The sequence below is a fragment of the Hemibagrus wyckioides genome, linkage group LG04 (genome assembly GCF_019097595.1).
Source record: "Hemibagrus wyckioides isolate EC202008001 linkage group LG04, SWU_Hwy_1.0, whole genome shotgun sequence".
Taxonomy (NCBI): domain Eukaryota; kingdom Metazoa; phylum Chordata; class Actinopteri; order Siluriformes; family Bagridae; genus Hemibagrus; species Hemibagrus wyckioides.
The window spans coordinates 11,996,463-12,021,640 of record NC_080713.1 but is presented as its reverse complement, the minus strand read 5'-3'; the positions used below and the strand labels follow the sequence as shown (position 1 = coordinate 12,021,640).

The window sequence follows — 25,178 nt, the reverse complement described above, 5'->3', positions numbered from 1 at the left end:
TCTTTCCTTCCTCCCACCAAAAAAGTCCAAAAACATGATATTTGTTTTTATTTATTTATTTGTTTTTATTTATTCATTGCAACAGATTTCTGGGGGCATATGGGGCATAACAAACCAAGAAATCCACAAACATGATCAAACGTCACAGTCATTGCATAAAATAAATTTAAGATTACAATAAGCTTTTCATTTCCAGCCAGAATATCTAGATAATATTCTCTGTCATCTTTAGAGAACAGGTATAATCTCTAGATTAAAAGCTGTACCTCAAACACAGGACTAGTGGCTTAATTCAAACTAATGATTTGAATGAACATGTGATTAAACAAAATTATAATTTTTTGGGTGGACATCTTTGCTGTCTGAGCAGAAATGAACAATGACCAGACCAGGTTTAGGTTAAGTATGTGCTGATAAATTATTTAACCATTTATAGGCCAATCTATCTTAGTGTCATTGTCTTTGAACAGATACTTGGTTCCACATTTTCCTTTTAAGGTTGTCCTGTTACAAAGTTTTGAAAGCCTTAGTTTGTTTTTTTCTGGGCTATAAATAGCTTGAAATAATACTTAATGCAAATTTTGAAATTGTTATATTAGTTTCAATGTACCTGAAGCATCGCTATATGTATTTACTGCTACTTACCTATTTACCTCAAAAAGATAATAAGAGTGTTAACATTTGCTGAGCTAGCCATAAAGAAGAGAATCAATAAAAAAATTACACGATAATATCTTTATCACGCAGTCCATGATACTATGATGAAAAATGGTGAGAAGCAATGTAGGTCAGGTCCAAAACTTCCTCTCTACCTAACCAAATGCTATTTAACTGTGGAAATTTATTTATTTATTTAGATTTTCATCTCTAAAGAAAAAAACATGAAGCACATTCAAACATGGAGTGAATTAGTGTTTAATGATCAAACAGTTATCCATTCACTACTGTTTTCCCTGTAGATCTGTGCCTTCTGCAGCGCCTCCTTACTGTTTATCATTTTCATCTAAACAATGCTGTTTCCCAGAAGTGCAGTCCCGCTCTCTATCAACAGACATCATATTCTTTCCACTGGCTCCATTTGCTTTGCCTCACCGTTCCCGCAGACAAGAATCTTTTGCCCCCAGTGTTTACTTCTCCCTTTGGCCTCTTTCACACAGCAGGTTTTGTTATGATGCTCCAGTAGGTCTGCAGAGACTGCCATGCTTCCATTATTTATGCCCATCCAGGGATTCTGAAATTGGTGGGGATTCAAGTGGGCATCATTCAGTTGATTGATGAATATTAGAATACTTGATAGTAGAAATCAAACTTATTCCAAGTCATTGGCTCAGGAGGAACAAAGAAAGGGTATCAAATAGAAAGGACAATGAGACATTAAAAAGCTGCCATCTCCTGTCTTTCAAAAGTATTCACCCCCCTTGACCCACATTTTGGCATGTAAACCTCAGGCTTCCACATTATACAACTCAATTTCAATTTGTAAAATAAATGATGTCATATTATTATAAATCAACTACAATACAATAACATATGATTTAATTTAATAGCCTAATGCTGATAGCCAATATCTTTGTTCTGAGTCTTACATAAGTCTACTGTTAATTCTTGAATTATGATGATCTAGAGAAATTACTATTTTAAATATCAGTTACAGGTGATTTGCTATGCTAGGCTATTTATACACCTGTTTAAAAACATAAATTATTTTTATACACTACTTGTCAATGATGATTGATTTATAATCAGTAATTATTGGTTTAGGATTGTTGCCTAAATTAATTTCAGGAGTAACTCTGAAGGAGTTGGAGAGTCCCAAATGATTTTAATGATAAAAAAGAAATTTGGAGAAGGCTTGTTGGATACTCAGCAAACTTCTCTGGTCGTTGAGAGTGAAGCATGGTGATGGTAACATTGTGTTTTGGGGTGTTTCTCATCAGCTGGGACTGGAAAATCTGCCCAGTTTGAGGGCAAGACAGATATAGGGCAAATCCTTGAAAAAACCTGAAAACTTCTGCAACAGACTAGGGCAAAAATTCACTTTTCAAAAGGACAACAATCCTAAGCAACTGCCAAAGCTATACTGGAGTGGTTCAATACCAAGAAAGGATCTGAAAGAAGACTTGAATGTGTTGGAATGTCCCAGTCAAAGCCCTTAATTGTTTTTTTAAGAGTTCACAATTAATGGTGAAGGCTTAGGACTCTCACCTTTTCTGCATTATGCCATGTTAGGTCTTCATTTCCCCTTTCCCTTTATTATGCTGCCCATCCATTATGCAGAATTACACACAGGCTGGCAGCTGGCCAGCTTAACCTTGCCCCAGCAAGCTCTTTTAAATATACTATACCTGACATGGCAGAATAATGAGATGCTTGTTTGGCCAGTAATGGGAAACACTATAAAATTAGATGTACATCAGTTGATAGCCTACCAAAATGGAGCCCAGTCAGTATTTGTCTGAGAAAGCAATGAAATGGGGAAGGGGACGGGGTGGATGGGCAAAGACTACAGCAATCACTGTAGATGCTTATTATATGTATAAGTCAGTGTATGACAAGAGGTAGCAATCTATTTTAAATGGTGTCTGGGAGAACAGCAACTGATGCAAAACTGGTCTCATTTTCTTTCCTGTAAACTACAGCCATGGTAAAATGTTACTGATTTGCCCAATATTTGCATAACAGAGACCAATGGATACATTCCATATTTTATTCACCCTGTGGGCAGAAATGGTAGAAGAAATGGATTGTGAAATGAAAATATTTGGAAAAGTCTTTGTCTTTGTTACAGGCAATGATAGACTGAGAGAAAAAGAGAGTTAAAAAAAAAGTGTATGTGGGAGATGAATAGATATAATCCGCGACATAATAACCTGCCTGTTACTATACCATCTTATATTTTACCACTATTGTCAGTGTCTACCTCAAGTCCACAATGGAGGGCTGTTGAATGACAGTCAGTATTAATCCAGCACTGCCGTCTTTGTCTCATTAAAAAAATGCAATATCTAAGTCTAATGTCCAAACAATGAGGCTCAGTCACACACTGCAAGCATCTGACTTTCCCATGGAAGGTTACCATTGTCTTTGTTTTCTAAACTGTGTAGTCTAAACTAATCTTTTAAACCTAACAATGCAACAAAAATTCTTATACAAAAGGAATCAGAGTAGCCCTGTATATAGTGAAAATTACGATGTTTGAGAATGAAAGTAAAGCACTTTCTTGGAATCATACCTGCTGTACGCTGTGATCCTGTTGGCATATTAGCATGCAGACTGCGACGCTAAATAGTACAAGCATGAAGGATAAGCACAGTATAGATGTGCTTATCAGATGTGCTTATCATTACTATGCTACACTGTACTAAAACACTGAATGAACTCAGAATGCTCCACCCGAGAGTAGAGCTCAGTGTGAAATGAAAATCATTGCAGTACAGTTGCCACGCACAAAAAAAATCATTATAATTAAAAAATGATATCTCGAATCTAGTCAAATGTATATACCATTCCTTAATATAAGATTACAATAAATCTTTAAAAGATATAAAGTTTATTATTCTATTAGCACATCCTTTAGTTTCATTCTAGAAATGAGTGGTTACAATTAGCCAAATAATCTGCTTATAGAACAAGAAAATGTAAAGCTTAAAAATAGTAAGATATGTCTAGTAATAAACTTAATAATTTTTAGATCTGGTTTATTGTAATCTTTTAAATAAGAAATAGTAGACACATTTGACTATATTAGGAATATTGCAGTTTCTGATATATTGCAGTATGTTCTTTACTTCCGGTATAAAATGGACATAGTCTCCAAAGTGCATTATCTGTCCCCACAAACGTAAAACTTTATTGCCCACTCCCGCCTTCATGGTCCAGCAATTTTTCTCAGTCCCCATGAACATCTGACACTTGGACACTAGAACAGTGTTGTTCTCTGCATCAAAATATTTCCTGACATGCCTTTTTTTTTTTACTATTTTCATTTCATGTGAAATAAGAAACATACAAACAGTGGTTTCACTAGCTAGATACTAGCATCTCAAACCAGGTATTGTAAACCAAGAGCAGCCCCTTGTTTGTTACTGTTTTCAGTAGTGCACATCAATACATTTTCCATTCAGTCATTTTTATTCCTCATTTCACATCCAAGCATTTCTTTCTCAAATCACAAGCATATCTGCAGGAACCCCTTTGAGATTTGAGAAAATGAAACATGTTCACTAGTTTTTGCCACCCAACCCCCACATCACAAATTTCACTCTCGTTGCAACATCATGGCTCACCCGTCCTGACACGTCAGTGCTCACTGAGTTGGTGCTATTTGAAACAAAATGTCTGCCTATACTGTCTGCCTCTGCTAGGTATAGTGCACTGGATGGCTGTACTGAGCTCTGCCCACTCTTTGTGCCACACTCGTTTAGCATCCATGTCTTTCGCTGTCAGATGGTATCATTCTCTCCGGTGCACTGCTCTGGTCCACAAAGGACAGCTGCATGATAAATGGCATCAGATCAGTGAGGCTGCATTAGTGGGCAAAGCAGGGTGCTTCCAGACAAACCATTTTGGATAAGACCAAAAGAATGGCATGCTTTCATTCTTCCATGACACATTCATCTGCTAAAGAGAGAGGCTAGAGATAACACACAAACACACAGAAGGGGCTAAAAGAAACAACTTCACAGCATTGTTCAAATGTAAGGATTGTCAATATTTATTCCACTGCATGTAATTCGTCATGTAATGAATAATGCAAACAATGTCAAAAGACCAAACATCTGTGTAAACTATCCTAATACATGTACATGACCATCTGGCTGAATGCGAATCGTTTGTGGTAACAATCCAAGATTCTCAAAAATAACAGTGTCTAGTGCTTAGTCAGAAGGTGCATGAAAAACAATTTAAGTGCAGGAGCAGAGAAAGGCATGACAGCCCCATGGGTAGGGGAGAAAATGGCATCACAGTACAGCCAGAAAAGCGGCTACTGTACAGCTAATGCAGCTCTGCTTCACTACACATGACCTTAACCATCCTCAGTCTCAAGACATGCATAAACAGAGAGATACCACTGAAGCCATGGAGACTCACACAGATATTCTAAATAAAAATGAGTAGAATATGGCTTCATTTCTCAGATAAACCGATCACTTGATTAAATATGCTACTTCTCTAATCTAATTTTTTCTGAATCTAAATAAGCTTTAATATATTTAGTCAAGAAAAATTGTGACAAGAAGTGTTGCACTGAATAGAACAAGAGTCTAATTCAAAATTATGTAAAGCAAATAAAGCAAAATGTAAACATAAACATTGTGATTGGTACCAAAAAACAAGTAGAAAGGAAATACACTAAGTGTGACTATGACCTTGACAGACACCATGTCACACTCTATCACGTCAGAGGAGCCAAAACATGTTGTTTCTTGATGTAGAAAGGCTGAGAGCCAGAACGGGGAACGTCTTTTATGTAGACACTGCTCCATTTTGATGGTTACAATATATGACCAAAGATGTGTGGACATCACACTCATATGTTGGACTTCCCAAAGTGTTGCCTCAAGATTTATAGCCCATAATTATCTAGAAAATCTTTGTATGCTGTAGCATTAAAAATTTCTTTTCATTGGAACTAATAGGCCCAAACATGTTCCAGCATTCATTAACTCATGGTTTGCCAAGGCTTGTGGAAGAATAAGTGGCCTGCATGGAACCCTGACCTCAAGCCAACTGAACACCTTTATAATAAATAGGAATACAGGGTGCACCTCAGGCACTGACGGACCTCACTAACACTCTTGTTGGTGAATGGGCAAAACCCTACAGCCACGCCCCAAAATCTAGTGAAAAGCCTTTCCAGATGAGTGGAGGTTATTGTAACAGCAAAGAGGGGGAAGTTTAGAGAAGAGAACACAGCACCACTCCCTGCTTAGATTTTTGCATAGTCTTAAAACATAACACATTTTTTTAATCAAATGTTGTTCATTCAGGGTAGTCATGCTGCAGAGTGAGGTTGCAAATAAGTATTCATTTAAATAGCAACTTTATCAAATGCCTGGTAGATTTAGTCACACCTGGCAGCTCAGACGGGTATGTTGGCTTCAGTGACCATACAACTGCTTTCCATCTCAATTTGACTGCCAGGGAAATGATCTAAGTTCATGTGGCACAGCTTAACCACTGACAAGCCACAGTAGAAAGACCGAGGTAGGAAGAGGGTAAAATGGAGTGGAAACACCTCTGACTGAAAGAATGGAAGAGGTTAGAGAGAGGGGGTGGATTCATTTACTCCATGTTACCTAAACACTGGGGAAGTGCTCACAGATGGACCTAAAGCTCAAAACCTTTTTGTTTACTTAAACAAATGTGGGATGTTGTTTTTTAACCAGTGATGGTCATATGTTGTTTTTCTCATTTCTCAGCCTTCACTCATTTTCATTGCTTTCACTCTCATTTCTCATTTCCCCCATTCAAATGCTATAATGATGCAACCCTAAAAAAGAGACAGTCAGAGGAGGCATGAACACTGAAGTATAGTAATGAATTCTGACAGCTTCTTCCCAGGGATGAAAATATTAAATCTTCCCTCTTCAATGTAGTGGATGAGGGGGACATCTCTCTCTCTCGTTTCTTTTCTCATCTCACTCTCCACTGAGGGCTCATACATGACATTACCTTCCAGAGAAATCAATATAATTTTAGCTGAAGGTGCACAAGCAGGTCTGCACAGCTCCTGTTAAGGAAAGTATTGGTGTGAAAAAGAGAGAGACAGAGAGAGAAAGAGGTGCTCATTGAGTGTTCGTTCTGCGTAATGCACTTACTCGTGCACATAATGGGGTTAACACTTGACCCCCTCCAGCAATGGGAGTGCACAGAGCACATCACTTTGTGCAATGATTCACCCTGGTACACTCACTATATCTGACTGAAGTAGAACTGAACTCACTGCATGGCAAAAGCATTCAGACATACGTGGAGAGAATGACCAACTGCTATAAAATATACACACAAGCTGTTCGGCTGAAGCTGTTCTGGGAGCAAAAAGGGCCTATGACCTATGGTGTTCTTAATATATTAGTCAAAAATATATATGTATACGTGCATGTATATCTATTTAATTTTTCTAAAAAAAAATATATATATATATAATATATATTTTTCAATTACATTTTTTAAATTATTGAAAATGTGGGAAGGAGGACTCATTTTGTACTCAGTAAAAGTAGACTTACAAGTGAAAACAACTGTGCAACTGTTTAAGTCATCTCTTTAAAACATCAGTTTATGGTATTGTTTTATAAGGGGACTTTTCTGGCTAATACCCACAGCACCCACTGATGCTCCACTATGGGCTTTTACCAATGTTTCAGAATTCTTAAGAAAGAGACAGCTTCAGATTCACTGTATGCAGATCTAAATTAATACCAACATTTCAAATTAAAGGCATAAACAAAAATCAGTGAGCATGCTTGCAACTGCATTTTATTGTGCAACATTTCTTATTGTGCAACAGTTGCTTTTCATTTGAACAAAAAGCAGCACGTAATGGCCTTCCTGTACCATTTGTGTAAGATTACTCTATTCAAATAGACATGTCAGATGTAGATGTGGAGATGTGGATGGCAAACCTCACAGTGTATTTCAAAATAAACCATGACAGTGCGATTGGGAAATTAAAAAACTGGAAGGCTTGTTCTTAGGTATAAATTTAGTCATAGTTCCAATAATAAATAGTAGTCATAGCAGGAATAGGAATAGAAGTCCTGTTCTACCACACTATGGGGTTATACATTTAAATAGAGATCGGCTATTTTTATAAGACACAGCTCAAGTTACAAAACAAGCTCAGACAATGAAAGTCCAGATGTGAGGCAGTGTTTATGGCAGCTGGCAAGTAGAACAGAATAATGGTTATTGAGCATAGGACTGGCAGCTAATACATTATACGGCTTTTCCTTTATGTGTTTGGGCCATGGATATGGGGTGGTGGGGAAGGGGATAAGCACCACTTTCTGTGAAGTCAGTGTCAAAAACTGGAGCATTTTTATTCTTAATCTGCAGTTAAACAGCATCTGACAGAAAACAAAACCAATACAAAAGAACAATGCTATTCCTCGGGAACTAAAGAGCACCTGCAGCACACACACAAAGAAGCACAGTAATTTATCGATAATGCCACCAAAATAGTAGCTCATCAAGAGAACACATAATAAATTTTTGTGACTGTGTTTGTCCCACATCGCACAGAGAGATCTGATGAATCGCTGTGCTGTCAAGGGCAAAGCAGGGGGCTCAGGGGTGATGGATTTTGTAGATGTGTGAAAAGCAGCTTTGGATGTCAAGCTTCCCCTGATGCCTATTCACTAATGATCAATTTCCCATCTGGCATCAAGTGGCCTAATGCATCGTCACCTTGCTCCTAAAAGAGATTTCAAACCTGGCAAGAGACAAAGAGACAGACAGAGGCAGACAGAGAGAGAGAGAGAGAAAGAGACGAGGGGAGTGTCTAGGTCTCTGGAAAAGTCTTGACAAAACATAGCCAGGAAAATTTGTGGTGGCAGCTGCATTCAGCAACACTGGCTAATAAAGCTTACATGTGGCATCTGTACTGTGATTAAAATGTAACTCCCAACTCCAGATTCCAGACAAAATATGCCAGAAATACACAAACACACATACACATACACCTCTATGACTATAACCAAAACCACACGTGGGTAGCCGTGGAGAGATCCAGTATTAATAAGAGTCAGCAGTCTGATTGGGTGCCTCCACTTGCTTACCACAATGCAGTTCATATGCCTGCATAATTAATTCCACAAAGAGAGAACCTTAATCCCAATTCGTTCTTATAATGCAGTGAGCACCCACCCCCTGCTGCTGACTCCAAATAGAAACATCTGGATGTGTCTTGTAAAACATGCAAGATCTACACACTAGATAGTCTTAGTGATTTCAACAGCCACACAGCGGCTTTAGCACTGCCAAAATCAAGAAACCTCTCAATTACTGAAGGAAATCAAATGGCATGAGAAAAAAAAATGACAGCAGTTTCTTCAGACAAGCATAGCTGTGTATCTGCTTTGTTAGGCAATGAAAAGACAGCTGTCTGGTACCAATCTTTACCTGAAAGTACTAACATAAAATGAAGCTTTGATGGACACCACAGGAAGCTAAAAAGAACTTGAGCAATTGTAAAAGCATATATATATATATATATGACTCAAGCCAATTCCTATTCAATGTGAACAATATATGCAGGCAGCAGAAAAGCTCTTAACAGCTTTGATCATGATAGACTGGAGCTGACATACTGGCACACAGCACCAGGAAATCGCAAAAGCTGAGCATAGCATGAACAGGGGGCCCACCTTATACTTCAGTGGAGTACAAGATCTTTGCATGTAACACAAAAAGATCAAAGCAGAAGGTGTATTGAAAGACAGGAACAACAATCTGTGAATTTTTGTGAAATCTGTGTATTTCCTGTAAATAATGTGTGTGTGTGTGTGTGTGTGTGTGCATACTGATGCTGGTGCAAATTCATCTTCTACAGCAAAGCATAACACTCAATTTTCCAGCTCAGACATACTGCCAGGAGGACTTGATATGAAAGATTACAATCATTGATTGTCCAAGCAAACACACACACACATATGCTTTTAATTGCATCGGCACAGATGACAAAAAATCAAGAACCTAATTATCATAAATCTTAAAACGGGACCTTCTCCATATGTGTCCTGGCAGTTAAATTCAATAAGCTATAGCACAAACACAAAATATTAGGCATTTGATCATGTAGATTTCATTTATTAAAAGGCAATGGTACTAACTGAATGTATCTAAAACCAGTTGGTCCAGAATAGCTCAATTTTAATGTTTGTCTACTCAACTGACAAAGTTTGGCAAACATGTAAATCCATTCAGTTGAGAGTTGCACATAAGCATGCTGTTTAGGAAGAGATGAGGGAGAGAATAGCAACACAAAAATACAACTCACTGGATATTTCAGGACAACCAGAAGACTTGCAAAGTCAGAGAGGCAAATGGCAAGTACCTATGTTCAAACTACAGCAACTGAACAGTCATTCACGTGGCTTTTAGTGCTTTAAGAATCTTGTGATTTATACGGCAATCCTCCTCCATAGCTCTAACTCCCTCACTCTTAATGTCTCCACTTTGATTTCCCAAAAATGAGCATTAGCCACACTATGGAGGCTGGCCAGAAAGTGTGTGGTCATGGGCAGAAGCCTTCCTCTGCAACACAAAATCTGTCTTCCATCTCCCTGTTCAGTAGTGGAGTGTGGGTAATAGGAATATTTTAGTCAGACTACTATGACTTTGAAAATCTCTAAACCATTTCACATTACACATTTTGAACTGCATTGCTATACTGGGAACACTACATAAGCGACTACTTGGCAAGTTGCAGGGTATAAACATTGAGCACCAAAATTAGTGAAAGACTGGGAAATCAGGGCTAAATCATGTACTGTGCACTAGGCTTTATTGGCAGTCACATTAATCACACTAATCAGAAGAATTGCATGGAGCAAACTCTCTCAATTGTGCCACAGTTAAGAGTACAAGCCTGCATGTAGATGATCAATATTCAATTACAAATTGTTACTGAGCAAGAAGAGCGATAAAGAAAGCAAAGGTTGAGTTGTGTGGCCCAGCCGATTAGTCTTACTCAGATGTCACATTATGCCTTCCTATTTCATTTCACAGGGTAATATTTCAAACAGTCTTATTTTATGGTAATAGCTACTAAAAAGTTAATGAAAAAAAAATGACAAAATAATTAAAAACTAACAGCACATGAAGATAATAATAGTGATAACCTGAGAAAATCAGTTTGAGGCATACTTTTACCACTTTTCTTTTCGTTCTGATAATTTGGTATTTTACAGAATTGGATTCAAAAACCATTTCTGCAGTTTCTCAGAAGCCACAGCACGGGTTTCTTTGAAGGCAATAAACAAGTCAACGACGACTAGTAAGGTGTCACATCTAGCAGCTTTTCAAATTACTCTATAAGCTTAAGCAACGAATGTGTGACAGTTTTAATCAATTAGAAATATATATCACTATTAAAGTAATTTATCATCCACTGTGCTTGAGCTTTGTGCCCTTTGGCCTGACCTGCATTAATGCAAGCAGGTATTAACATAATTTCTAAGACATCTATAGAAGACAATGTCCAATGTTCAATGGTACAGTTCTGGTTCCCTTATGACTGCCACCTACTCCATACATTATTGACCCCTCTAGCCCTGCCGGTCAGCACAGTACAAATCCGAAAAGCTTCCCAGCATCTCCATGGTGACAAACCCTGGCCAAACAGATGGCCTTAGTGTGTTCAGCTGCAATTAAAGATGGAGAGAGTGTGAGCTGTGAGTGAGAGGAGAGAAAGAGGGAAGGAGGAGCAGAGAGAGTGTGAGAGAGAGAGAGAGAGAGAGAGAGAGAGAGAGAGAGAGAGATGTAGTGCAAGAGGGATGTAAGGGAAAATGTGGGTCAGGATCAGGGGGAGAGGGGCACGGAAAATGAGGCTTACTGTGTTGCAGAACCACAATATACTCATCCTCACTTGTACTCACATGTACACAGCCATGTGTTTACATACATCTGTGCATACAATTCTCATTTCTCTCTCTCACACACAACACACACACACACATACATGTAACATTTGCTGCAATCCTACCTCTTCCCTATCCAGAAGCTATGAGTATTAAAGGAAAAATAAATAGCTCGGACCATAAAACGGATAGAATATATCAATAAAGGCCAAAGGAAGAAGAATCTCAGCTGTTCTAAGGAGAATTAACTCACTAAATCAGGAAAGTGTTTTTTTCGGCAATGTGGGTTTTTAGAGTTTTTATGCTAAATATACATTTGACATACCTATTATTCACACGCACACCATTAAATATTATGACATGCTGACATTTTGTAGTTTAAACATAACTTTAAGCACATTCACAATTGTAGCTAGAGACATAGAGAAATGTTTGTGTGTGTGTGTGTGTGTGTGTGTGTAAAAAGGAGAGAGAGAGAGAGAGAGAGAGAGAGAGGGAGAAAGAAGGTAAGTGAAGATGAACTGGTTCTGAAGTCTGTCCCTTGGCATTAATTTTAAATGAGATGACGTTTTATATCACAGATTTTGTATAAAATGTGTTGAACAGTGGTGGCAACATTTAGAATAAATCAGACTTGTAAATATATTTAATTATACGACAAGTTAATGAAAGACAAAAATGTACCATTACATTAATCGTATATTTAATTACACTCTCGTAGCGCTAATGAAAAAACATAAAGGTCAGGTTATATATTAAATGCATTTCTAAATTTATTTTGATCAATTTAGGGAGAATAAACTCATTTGCATGAAATTTTGCATAAACAAAGTGATGATTGTTTACTGTCTTAGGTTGCAAGCTCAGAAACCCATACCCACACAAAATCTTCATCACCATTCACCTTCCTCTCTTAATTCTCACAAGAAATATGACAAAGAATGTACAGTATGACAGACTAGGTCACTTACAGGGACAAATTCCTTCAGATGTTCTGCTACTAAAAAGGACTGCACAAAAGCTATTCTAAAACAAAAGAGTACTCAAGACGTGTTAGGTCTATAATGTACACCTGTTTTGAATCGTTTTTTTATTGACCATACTTTTGTAATGCAGAATTGCTTTTAAGGTATGTTGGCACATCTGGGAGCTATTTCTGAATGCTGGCTTAATGGAGATAATTCAGTGGGTTTTGGGACCTGGGAGCATTTCATCCTGCACCGTGGTCTAATGAAACTAAAAGAAAAGGAAAGCCAGAAAGAAACACGCTGTTATAGTGAACCTATGTCAGGCTTCCAACATGGCTCATTCAGAGCTGCAGCAATCCCAAAGCACTCTGGCCTCCATCCCCCACTGAGGCAATGCGTAAATCAGTCCACAAACACACACACACACACACAGCCAGCTGTTATTATATTTCTTCCATTAATTAAAAAAGGAAACTCCATTAAGTCAAATACGTCATTGTTTATAAGACAGTAGCATAAATAGGGTTGGGTCCAGTGGTTCAATATTTTCTTCTAAGAGGTCTGGATCTGAAATAAAAAATTATGAGCTCGTAAATCTCATTTCTTTCTTTTCTTTCTTTCTTTCTTTCTTTTTAAAATAACCATGGTTAGGTTTGGTCATCCCAACACAGAGCTTTGTTAACATAGAAACTACACAGATTCTTAATGGCAAAAACAGGACCCACAAGTCAGGCCAACCTAGTCTGCTGAGATCTGAGTTGCTGCTTTGAGTGTCTGATGGATGCACCAACAGAAAGCCAAGAATTCCTTCAGAAACAACTGGTTGGAAAATGTAATTATTCTGCTAGCTTAGCATTGGTGTAGGAGGAGGAGGTCAAGGTTATGTTGGCATAGTATGGTTCGACATTGATTCTAGCTAAGCATACATGACATTGCGTGGGCTTTTTATCTGCATGAGAAAGTAACCCTCTATCTCTCCATCCAGATATAACTTTTGGCAGTCTATGGATCACCAAATTTGGCTCTTAGCACTAACAATCACCCATTAATTTTCCACAGCAGTACTTAAGCTACTTCTAGCTCTCTTACTGGTTAATGCCATAGCTATGCCAAGTCTTCCAATGTTATGCCAGACTCTAACCTCCTGAGTCGCTCTTCTGGCACAAAACTGCTTGTTAGGCTGTTAGCAAGCAAAGGAGGGGGGTCTACACTAATTACAGGAGAACTGAGAAATATACAATGAGTGTAGGTGGAGGGCTTTAGGGTGGGGCCTACTTAACCCTCATTTCCTGATCACTACTTAGCAGTAAAAGATAACCTATTGCCACAGGTTATCTTTTGATTTTAAATCAATGTAGGCTTGAAATATATTTACAAAACACAGAAATTAGACTTAGAAATTATGGTAATAAGGGTAATGAGTCCAGAACTAAAATCTTGTTGTCGTATTTAAATGACAAGCATTTTAATCACAATGTTACTCTCAGACCAAATAACCAAATACCTATAAAATATGATTTAAAAAATGTTTTGTGTTCACCTGAGAAATTTGACTAAGTACACATTGATAGAGAGATAATTAACAGAACATAGTTAAAATTGGGTATAAAAGGTTAGGGGTACTTTAGGTATGGGTGACAGACGGGAGGAGACAGATTGATTGCTAGGATAAAATAAGTACTTACGGCTCTGGCTTCCCCTTAGGGAGAGGAACTGTGTCTGAGAGCTTGGATAAAGTCAATTCATTATCAGTGCTGGATTAATGCCTGACTTCACTCTTCATTCACATGGATGGTGTATTGTGGGTATAGAGAAATAGATTTTAAATAGAAAATAGTAAAACAAATTGAGACTGTACTCTTTCATTTACTTACGTGCCACATATCCTTGAAGCCATTTCCCCTTTTTCAACTTTTCCCCCCTCACAACCTGACCATAGACCATATGACCCACAGGATCATATTACAAGCCTTTTAAATGTCAGTGCAAATGTTTGTCACAGATAAAACAGGGGCTACTTGTGACACAGCTCTATTGTGATGAATAAGAGCCACACCCTATAGCACAGGCTGATTTACTCCCTTAACCCCTTTCTTAACCCTCATGTTCTATTTACCACTAAGCAATAAATGTCCCACTGATCCACACTATTTCTTTTTATATTACCAATGCAACTGACACTGACATGTTTCATGCCTTCTCTCTCTTCCTCCTCCTCCTCCTCCATTCTTTCTCTCCCCTCATAGATCAAGAAATAAATAAAATCTACAACTCTACAGTTTCCCCCTCCCTCTTCTCCACCTATCAAATAAAGCTATTCTTAACATTTGCAAAGACATATGCAAATGCTTGTTCATACACAAAATACTAGACTGATTTGGAAAATATTTGAGTACTTATTAAGGCCAATTCTCTATTTTCCTTCTACAAGGCAGCAATACAGGACCACTCAGACTGAAATGGCAAAATCAATAGCTGATGACAATGGTTACTTTAGCATTAGCCCTTCTATTGGGCCACAGAAGGATCAATGCCAAACTGCAGGCTATTTTTCTCCCTGTGTGTTCTGTGGCCTGTATCTTTACCCAATCTTGTGTCATTTTAATATTTATTCCATTACCACAGCTAGTGCAAGTCCAAATTAAAAAAAAAATGCATTCACACACTTCTTCAACTATCACAGGTCAGACCTCAGATTGTTGGTATTGTTGCTTTGAGAATGCAGCATTGTTGGAGGAAATAGTGTAGGCATGATCAGATCTAGCTCAAGTCCATGTTCAGAAACTTGGCAGGATTCAACAAGGGTTCAGAGACACGCAGCTACAGAGGATAACAAAAGCCGTGTTTTGTGTTTCTTCTACCCAACTATCTCTAACCTGCCTGTAGCAGCATGCCTCTTCAATACAGTCAGCTTAGTGTATGCAAACAGCTGACCCACTGTAATTCTAACAGTGAATTAAGGCTGATATAAACTTGTCTCTGATTGATTGTTTTAAAAATTACCTCTAATTTGAACAATGAAGGGGCCTTAACTCAATTTGAAATGCATGATAACATGAAATGTGTGGAGCTGTGTGGATGAAAAAGTGAGATTGAATATCGTTAGCCATTTGGCTTCAACTGTATATTTCTAATAGATACAGGAAACTAGAGGTAAATTCACAGACTGTGATGATCATAGGACAGCACATGCCTCCAGATGTTCATGACAACAACAGCACGTCATAGCAGATCACAGACTATTCACTCACCTCTTTCTCCATCTCTCTATCTATCTCTCCTCTCATCCACCCCCCACACCTCTACAAACACAGTCCAAATAAAATGGCAGCTATATTCATCCATTTTCTATGCCATATTCCTTTGACAAGCTTTTACCCCTGCAGTCAAGCGATCACAGGGCAAGTTTCCCTAATGAAAGCATATCAGCCCAGTAACATTACAATAAATAGACCTGTTTCTGACCGAAGCATGGTTATATTGGTTTTATTTTAAAAGAATGATCAGGTTTTAAAAGAGAAGACCAGGAATGATCCAGGTTCTTAAAAGGTACAGTAATTTCCAGTTATCTAACTATCTGCTGTTACCCTGAAAATATTTTTGACTCTTCCCAACCATAGGTTAACCTTCCCTAATATAGGAGCTCAAGAACAGCTGGAACGAGCCAACTGGTGAGCCATTTGTCTCTAATAGATTTAAACAGTAAATTTCTACCCGTGTGTACGTACTGATATTAAATTCAAAACTGTGAGATTAATTACATGTTCTAGCATCTGTCTTTATATTGGTACTCTCAACAGTTAATTTCTTTACTGAATATGCTGTTAATATGGTTTAAGCCATAAGGTGTATTATCATAAAGGCTTAATGTTTGAGCAAACCTATGGCTGGCTGCAGAGAGAGACAGATGACAGGAAGTGAGGAAAAAAAGCAGACAGTCAAGAAAGAAAAACAAACAGATAGGAATTAATAGAATCATCAGAGAATAAATAAGCTATGTCGATTTTCAAAGCCTGAAATATGTCTGGGGAAAAAAATAATTAAATATACCAGCATCACTACAGCTGATCTCTCTATACAGGCCAGAGCTAAGGGTGAGGGACTTAACCATCTAATCTCCGAATCGAGATAAGAATCACTAAATCAGACTAATACCAGATCAGAACAGTGCAAGCAAGACTGGATCTTGGTCACTGATTTTCTATGACTTCAAATTTTAAAGCAGAAAATAGCAGCTGAGGTCTGAAGTGTATTATGATAGGTGACTATAACAGAAACTTCTTCACCTTCAGGGCTACTTCATGCTTACTAAGTCCCTAATTTCTGCATCATTACACACTCTGTAACATTAAGAAAATGGGTATTTAATGGATACTTGTACTTAATAATTTATTTCTGCTGTTTGTGTTCCTGAGTGCCGCTTTTTCTCGGGAACAGAAGAGCTAATCAGAAAGCTAAATTTCCACATCCATGACAAAAAAGAAAAGCCTAAAAGTCAAATAACAAAAACTTTTACATGCTGGTTCTGTTAAAATATTTTTAGCTATAATCCTTAACTCTTAAGGAAAATGTGGTGTGGCAAATGGGGAATTTGTTGCTCTCTTGCTGTGCTTCCCTGCCCAACAGCACAACCATTCCAACAGCTCAGCAAGAAATTAACCCAGTCATATCATAAAAGCCAGGTCAATCTGACCCCCCTTCAACACATCTCAATGTCTGTATAATTACTTAACACACATCTGAAAATTACAAACAGTACATCTGTGACACTGTGCCAAATGTCACGCCATGTGTCAATGTCTAACAAATACACATCTCCTTCTCAAACAGGCTTTCTCTGAAACACACGGTGAGAAAAAAAGGACCTCTTCCTTCCAGCAGCCATTGCAGTTAAGAAAACACACACTGAGATATGGCTGATGAGCAAAACAGATTTTCACTCATTTGCTGGCTCAATGACCTTCTGAAAACACACCTGTTTCTGGTCAACAGTTTTCATGCTCTTCCCGCTTTATCTGTCCATTAGCTTTCAGCGCAAAACAGATGTTTCTGTTCAGCAATTATACCTATATTAGGGCCAGCAAGGCATGGAAATCAATTCAGAAAACGAATCAAGAAACATCACACTTTGTAAAACATACACATGTACACCCAAAGTAATCTAACAAATAATGGCTGGTTAAAACAGCAACAGAGTTTCATAGAAAGATAGAACGAACAGTGAACTTCTGTTTGTTGTAAATATCATACTGAGGAATACCTGGGTGACTAATTGCAATTCATTTTCAGTCTGTAGTTTACAAGCAGCATCGTTCACACTCTGGGCACCAAACAGGTGGCCCGTATGGTGTCTAATCTGAGCAGAGGGTGACATTTGTTAAATTTGCATGTTGCCAAATTCTTACTTGGATTTCACTTCCAAGCTAGACAGATTCCCATTTGTAATTGCATTTTGTAAATTTGACTATTAATTCTTAATTCTTAAGTTAATCATTATTGGACTATCATTTGTTTGTTACCATAGCTACTCATCAGTAGATACTTTCCATTCAAAATTTGGCTGAGATGATCCTACACATCCTTATGAAAGACTTTCAACTTTCACCTTGGTGAAAGGTCTGGCAGACCTCACGGACATTCCTGTTTGAAGAAGGCATCCATATATTGTCATTTCTGGCATACATCAAGTGATCTGCTTGTGAAGAACATACCATTTCACTTTCAAAGTCATACAAGCTGTGTGAAACATTACAGGTAACTGAAAAGGTAACTGAACACAATCAACATATGCAATGTGCCTTAAACTTCCATATATAACGCTAATGACGAAATTGGTTATAAGACTTTACAAATGATCTTAATATTACAATAACAAATAATCTCAAAAATATTATGAAAGCAATGTGTAAACTTTGCATAAAATCCTTCACTGCACAACTGATTCGTTTCCCTGTCCTGTCCCACCCAATTCTACTTGCCAACCAAATGGCCAAACGGCTCAAGACACTAAGCCTCTATATGATTGAATATCTGTATGAGTGATGGAAATTAATTCCCTTAAATGTTTATGTTCTGGTCTTTAATCTCTCTCTCTCTCTCTCTCTCTCTCTCTGATGCACACACTTTCCTAAATATTGTATCTCATACATTATTTGAATTAACAAGTGGCTTTAACCTGGAGTTACAAACTTATGCCATCCCAAAAAGGATGCACATGTGTTTTTTTAGAAACAACTTCATTAGAAATAATTTGTGCGACGTGATTACTTTTTACTTTTTTTAATGTGCTGTTTTAAATTATATACAGGAATAAGACCCATGTAATCAGAGTTATTGTAAGCACAGATTATTCTGATTGGAGTATTCACTGGGAACTGATTTCAATATGGGATGATGTTGAGAGTGCACTTCATTCTCAAAACCTCTACATCAAGAACAAAGGTTCAAATAATCAAAATGGCCGACACTCTGTCACGCTTTCTACCATCATTAACAGCAGGCTTCACTAAGTAAAAAAAATTATCAAAGTGTCTGAAAGCAAGCAATGGAAATAGCAGTTGTATGAACATCTGTACCAGGTGTCACTTTCTCTTTAAATCACTTTTAAAAGGGCAATGTGGAAGATGTGACCAATCACCCTTGTTTGAATATATTCTTACACATCACAGACACTGCTGGTCTGGACTCTATTGTAAAGGTCACAACAGGTTGTATATCACTTAGCACTTCAAAAGAGCTTGACTTTAATAGGCCAGATCTTTGACCTCAGCCTGATTGACTATCCTGAAGGTGAATGACTGTATTCCTGTGTTTGCTTGTAAAGAAGAGTAAACACAAGTGCCACACAACAAGTCCCCCTGAATTTTTCACATTTACTGTCCAGTATCTGTCCACTGCCGATGAGATGAATGTAAAAGATTGCAAATGCCAATCAAACATAAATTCTGCTGTGAAATATTAATAAAAGAATGGTGGTGATTTTCCCCCTTTCTTCTACATCTCTCTAAATTAAAATCTTCAAAAAACCCCAAAACATGATTACCTTCACTAATTCCTAGCTTTTTGCATAAGCCTTTAATAAACCAGCACTTTTCCCATGAGAAATAAATTCCTGTGTTTGAGTGTAAAGGGAATTTACCACAAATGCCATATAATATTAGCAATGTACACAATTCCCAGTCAGAGGTGGCTATAACTGTCAATTTCCGGTCCTTCCTGCACAGCCTGTGAAGACCTTTTATCTGGTAATGGAAATGATAATGCTTATCATGACAACATGTAAAACCCTGGCAATAACCAGAAATTAAAAACAACACTCAAACCTTGTTTTTGCAATCAATAGGCTAATAAAAGTGGTGAAAATGTAGAAGAGCATCCCTGTCTTCTTTTCCCAAGCTCTCTGACTGAACAGCTTCAAAGGACCAAAAATGTGATTGCCTTGGCCAGCAACTAATCCTGATCTCTACCATGAGCCAAAAGATTATATCCACACAAGACTTTCTTGTCAGGCACAACCCAAACATCAGCATAAACTGTTGCAACCACAACTGTTCCGATATTAAATTCCAAATTGTTTTACTTTTAAAAATGAAATCTTTAAATTGTAATGGGGATATTGAAGGCAACTGGTTGTAGCATTTTTTTCACAGAAGTCCTTTCATAGATTTGAAAAATACAGCTGAAGCAGTGTGCATTAATATGTGTGCTTTAAACCAATTTCCTTTATGGTACTACTTTTAAGGCATCAGACCAAACTGCCCTCAGATGATTAAACTTTGATCACTTCCACACAGTTAAACCTTAAAATGTTGTACTTTAGTAAACTGATACATTCTATAACTTTTTATTTCTGTCTTTATTTCTGAGTAGACAGCCAGTAACACAAAACCCTAGAAAAGGCTGACAAATATTTTCAGCTGATGTGCCATATAAAGGAAAATAACAAGAATTTTTCCACTTGCCATCTGTTTGGCTTGAGATAACGTACATTTCTTAATTTCCTACTTAATCCTATATGATTTGTTTAGCACAGTGTCAGCTGTATGAAAGGGAATATAAAATATGCATGTGGTTTCTCCTTTCAAAAATAAAACTAAAAATGGAAACGGAGGTTGAATCTGAAAAGAAAATCTGCCAAACAGACCATATCTAGTTCATAAATAATCTGGCCTGACTCCTACCCTTCTGTCAACAGACAAACATGCCAAGTGCAATCGCCAGTCCTAATTACTGAACAAATCAGAAGTATATTATCCTGATATTATGTTCAACCTTGATAAGACTGAACCATGAACTTAATGATGAATGTGTGAAATCTCTCTGTTTCTACAAAGAGTTAACCGAAAGATCCTTTAACCATGTTTCCCAATGAGCTGAAGCTTGCCGTGAGGGGTAAAACAAGATGCAGCATGTTCACATAATTCATCAGTCTGCTTTAATCCTTAGCTACAAAATACTGCTTACTGTGTCACTTATATGAACACACTTTTTTCTGTGAAATTTCTGTACTCTGATACAAATGTCTGTTTCTGAGACAATTATATGCCAAAAAATCAGGCTCCACAACTGCTAATCACAGGATGCAATTTTCATCCTGATAATTTAAATACATGTTTTGTACACAGTTAATATTGCAGACTATCCTTAAAGTACTGGATTTGACAATGGGGATTGGCTAGGTTTGTGTATTCAGAGATCAAGCTGTACAGATCTCAGACATTGCCTCTTTGTGCAAGCTCACAGCCTCACCCAGCTGTGTCTGTGTGCGGATTTACATTTCTACAGCTTGAAATCACAAGTCGCAGCTTGCAAACAAATTGCCTGTAAAGTGAACGGCTTGTACTAATCATGGGAGAGGGAAGGCTGTGGCTCAGCAAAGAATTACAGACACTTAGAAACAATGCTGAAAAAGCCCATAAGGACCAGTTTGTAAAATGTAATTCATTTTTGTACTAATACTCTGGATATGACTGCATGGGAAGAAAAACTGAGTGCAATCTTTAATGAGTTTGACACATCCTCCATCCATTGTTTCATGTCTGTCTGTAGAAAAAAATTATCTGCCCAAGGTTAAATGAGATGGGAATCTTATCTGAATTTGACGGAGAAGCCAAAGGCAAGCCCTCTCAAGACCAAGGTGCTGTCTTGACCTCACTCTGTTTACAGCATTAGCAGTCGGAGGGAAAGGTGTGATATTCGCTGAGAAATGTGCTTATAAATAGTGGTTTATTTAACAGTGGCTTCAGTAAGGAAAAATAGGTTTTTGTTGTTGAAGTCTCAGTGGAAAGTGACAGCTGGCCAACGGCACGTACATCTTAACTCTTTAGAGTTCTACACCTGAGTCACAGTCCGTGTATCGAGTGCAGATTTCTCATTTTCACATGAAGCAAAGCCAGCAGAAGCTTATCTAATGAGGAGATATGACATGTTATATTAGTAGAAGATTTAATGCATGTCATTTATTACTTTAATATGTCACTAAAACACTTTGCACAGAATAGCTATAATAATAATAATAATAATAATAATAATAATAATAATAGATGTAATCCTAGTCTAAAGGGACATAAGCTGGAAGACATGTTTGCACTCTAGCCATAAGCACTCTTCAGGTACAACTTTGGAAAATTGGTTTTATTGAACACCTTACGGAGTTTTTTACTTTGTCCCTGTAGGAGAATCCTCAAAGATCTGTATAATAAAGATGTTCTCCTTATCAGATATGGCTTTATACAGAACCCTGAACTATCTAAAGAAAAGTGTGTGAACAATGAATGCCTTAAAACTCGTGTATAATACACAGTGCTGTGTTGAATTACTCTGAACAAAGTGAAGCCATTAGCATACATGAACATGATGGAGGAATTCATCATAGGAAGAAAAAAAAAACTCTTGCGAAATGGTTTACTTTAGATTTGTGATCTTTATCATCCTTTCTTGAGATGACTATCTTTTAACGGCTGTAACATTTTTATGGAGTCGTGCCGCATCGCTGTCGCCATCTTCCTCCTGCACTGAATGCCAAAACCAGGGTGCTTGCGTTCAGCCTGGCTCTTAAATTCATTACATTTCGTTTTGCAGTGTCCTCCTACTCAGGTTCATGCCAAACGCGCACAATGGGAGCTGCGCTTAAGTGACCCTGTCCTATTGCATTTCGCGCAAAATAAAAGTCGGTATTGATTTCTTTTATTAACACATTCTGACTCCTAGAGCGCAACTGCACTTACCTGGTGTATTCATGAGAACCAATAAGAGTATCCATGAACTGGCCTGCCTTGCCATGGTGCAAGCCGTGAACTGAAAATCCCGTGGACAGGCGCGTGCACTTCAGAATAATAATAAGAATAATAAGTTCTGCTCCGGTCGATGATCAGTTCTACAGAATATTTTGTCACAAAGCCATACACTCTGAAGCGCCTTTGCAGCAACTCCGGTACGACTCACTCTTCTTCTTACGGGTTCGATCCGCCACAAAGCCTCTGTAATCAGAAACAGATGTAGGCTGCTCCTGGATCGCGAACTTGTCAAGTCAAATGGAGACACAGAATTAAAAATGCGAATGGTCGCTCAGGAGATCCAGCCACACAATCGTCACTTTGCTTTCCCTCTGTCCCTCCAGTGTGGCAGTAAGGAAGAAGAGATGTGAGATACAGTCCGCTTTAACAATTCGCTTTAGATGCGTCCGTGTCTCTGAACCCCAGGTCCCTATTTTCCGCCACAGAAACAGGCCTTTTTGTCTCTTGTCTTTCTTGCCCAATAGTAGGCTCCGCGCGAACTTCTAAGGGTCCCGGTTTTTTAGCCTTGTGTGGGGGAAACGGGGATTATGAGATTATTTTGAGATTGTCCGCGAATTGTAGCGCAAAACCGACTCCTGCTCTTTTACCAAGAAGGTTTTACAAAGTAAAAATTAAAGAAAAGCGGGGTAGTGTGATTCAGATGAAACTCGATCACCTGAACTGATGTAGCGGACAGCGCGAGCTGAGAACCGTATCTGGTGACGTGATAAAGTAGGGCGGTGCATGCGGCGTCATCAACAGAGTAGTAGCCTAAAGCCTAAAGCTCCGTTCTAAAGTGATTATAGCTGAGGTCCACGCGAGACCACGCCCTCTACAGTGAGAACAGTTTGTAGGATGTAGCAGCCATTCGGAATGCTCTTTAAAGTAATCTGTCTGTCTAATTGACTGATCATGTTAAATAATGATCCATTATTAGGGATAACTGATAGATAACACATCGGTGGACTAAGCATTGACCATTTCTGTTCCAGATATATCTGATTCTGTAAAGTAGCCTAATTTACAAGCTCTGTATACACTCTCTGTATATCCTCTAAATTATTAAGCTAAATATAGTAATTATTACATTCCTAATGTTACTATAGATTATATTAATTATTATAAATTCAACAGTCTAGCAGCTTGGGCCATGCATTTTTTAATTTAGTATATGAAGCCACATCACTTCTCTGTTCTCTTTCGTCACTGTCCACTGACCAATCCTTTCTTTTGTTTGTGTGAATAGGGACATTTTCAGTTTTAACGTTCACACATGATGAACATTTTTTATTATTTTATACATATTTATTTAATTAGTTAATACAGTTTCATAGTTACTTAGCTTGCACATCATTACATTTTGTTTCACTGCACATGTTCTTGTTCGGCGCTATATGTCCCATCTTGTGTTGTTTTTTGTACTTCCTGTTTTGCACTCTCTTGTCTTTGCACTGCTTGTGCCTAGTTGCACACGTTGCACATTATGTAGACAAACCTTTAACTTCTGTCCTAGCTGTGTTGTTGTTCTGTTTGTAATTATATGTTGTATGTTGTTTATGTAGCACCAGGGTCCAGGAGAAATGTTGTTTCATTTCACTATGTACTGCGTCAGCTATAGGTGGTCGAAATGACAATAAAAGCTTCTTGACTTGACTCTTGACATTGATGACCTCTTTGACATTGTGTCAGGATACAGTGATGTTTATTATCAGGGAAAAAACTAAGATGAAATCCAAAAACATGGTCAAACAACAGGCAATGAGAAAACAGCATAAACAAGGGCAGAGATGGTCAAAAATTTGAATAGCAAAAGAAAGTCAAAACCAGAGGAACAATCAGTGAGTCAAACTGGAAGAAAGAGACAAAGAGCTTATACTTTGCAATGCAGTGTCTGTTCAGAATCCTTATACTTATATACTTTGAGAGAGTGCTCTGAAGATGACTGAGTGTGTGTCAGGTGTGTTTAATCAGTAATCAGGTAAACATGTAAGAGAGAGAATTTGGGTACTGTAGTCTGATCAACATGACATGTTCCTAACTGTACAACTGAGTGAGACTTGTTCCTCCTGGCTCAAGCACAACATTTTTAGACACAATATAAAAGAAAAAAATGACCTTGATAAGCACCATTCATTAAAAAATGGTTACACTCACTTGTGCTTGGGGTCCATCTCTTCACATCCCAAACGTCGCAAAAAATTCCATTCTTTATTCACAGCTAATGAGACTTATACCAGCGAACCATTTTCTCGGGCACCTCAGAACCATCAAAATGAAGCTTTTCTGGTTTTCAGTGATAAGAAAATTGTACAGCGATGGACATTTCAGTAATGACAATGCTGTGTACAATC

At 37.9% G+C, this 25,178-nt stretch overlaps 1 protein-coding gene across 1 annotated transcript in view; it reads right to left on the bottom strand.

Moving 5' to 3' along the window:
• Positions 1–23,555, bottom strand: part of nectin1b (nectin cell adhesion molecule 1b) — a 68,477-nt gene extending 44,922 nt beyond the window's left edge. Inside the window, exon 1 of the mRNA XM_058387528.1 lies at positions 22,780–23,555. Coding sequence (XP_058243511.1) covers positions 22,780–22,834 — 55 coding nt within the window. The 5' untranslated portion in view covers positions 22,835–23,555. The remainder of the gene's footprint in view (positions 1–22,779) is intronic.
• Between the last annotated feature and the right edge of the window lie 1,623 nt (positions 23,556–25,178).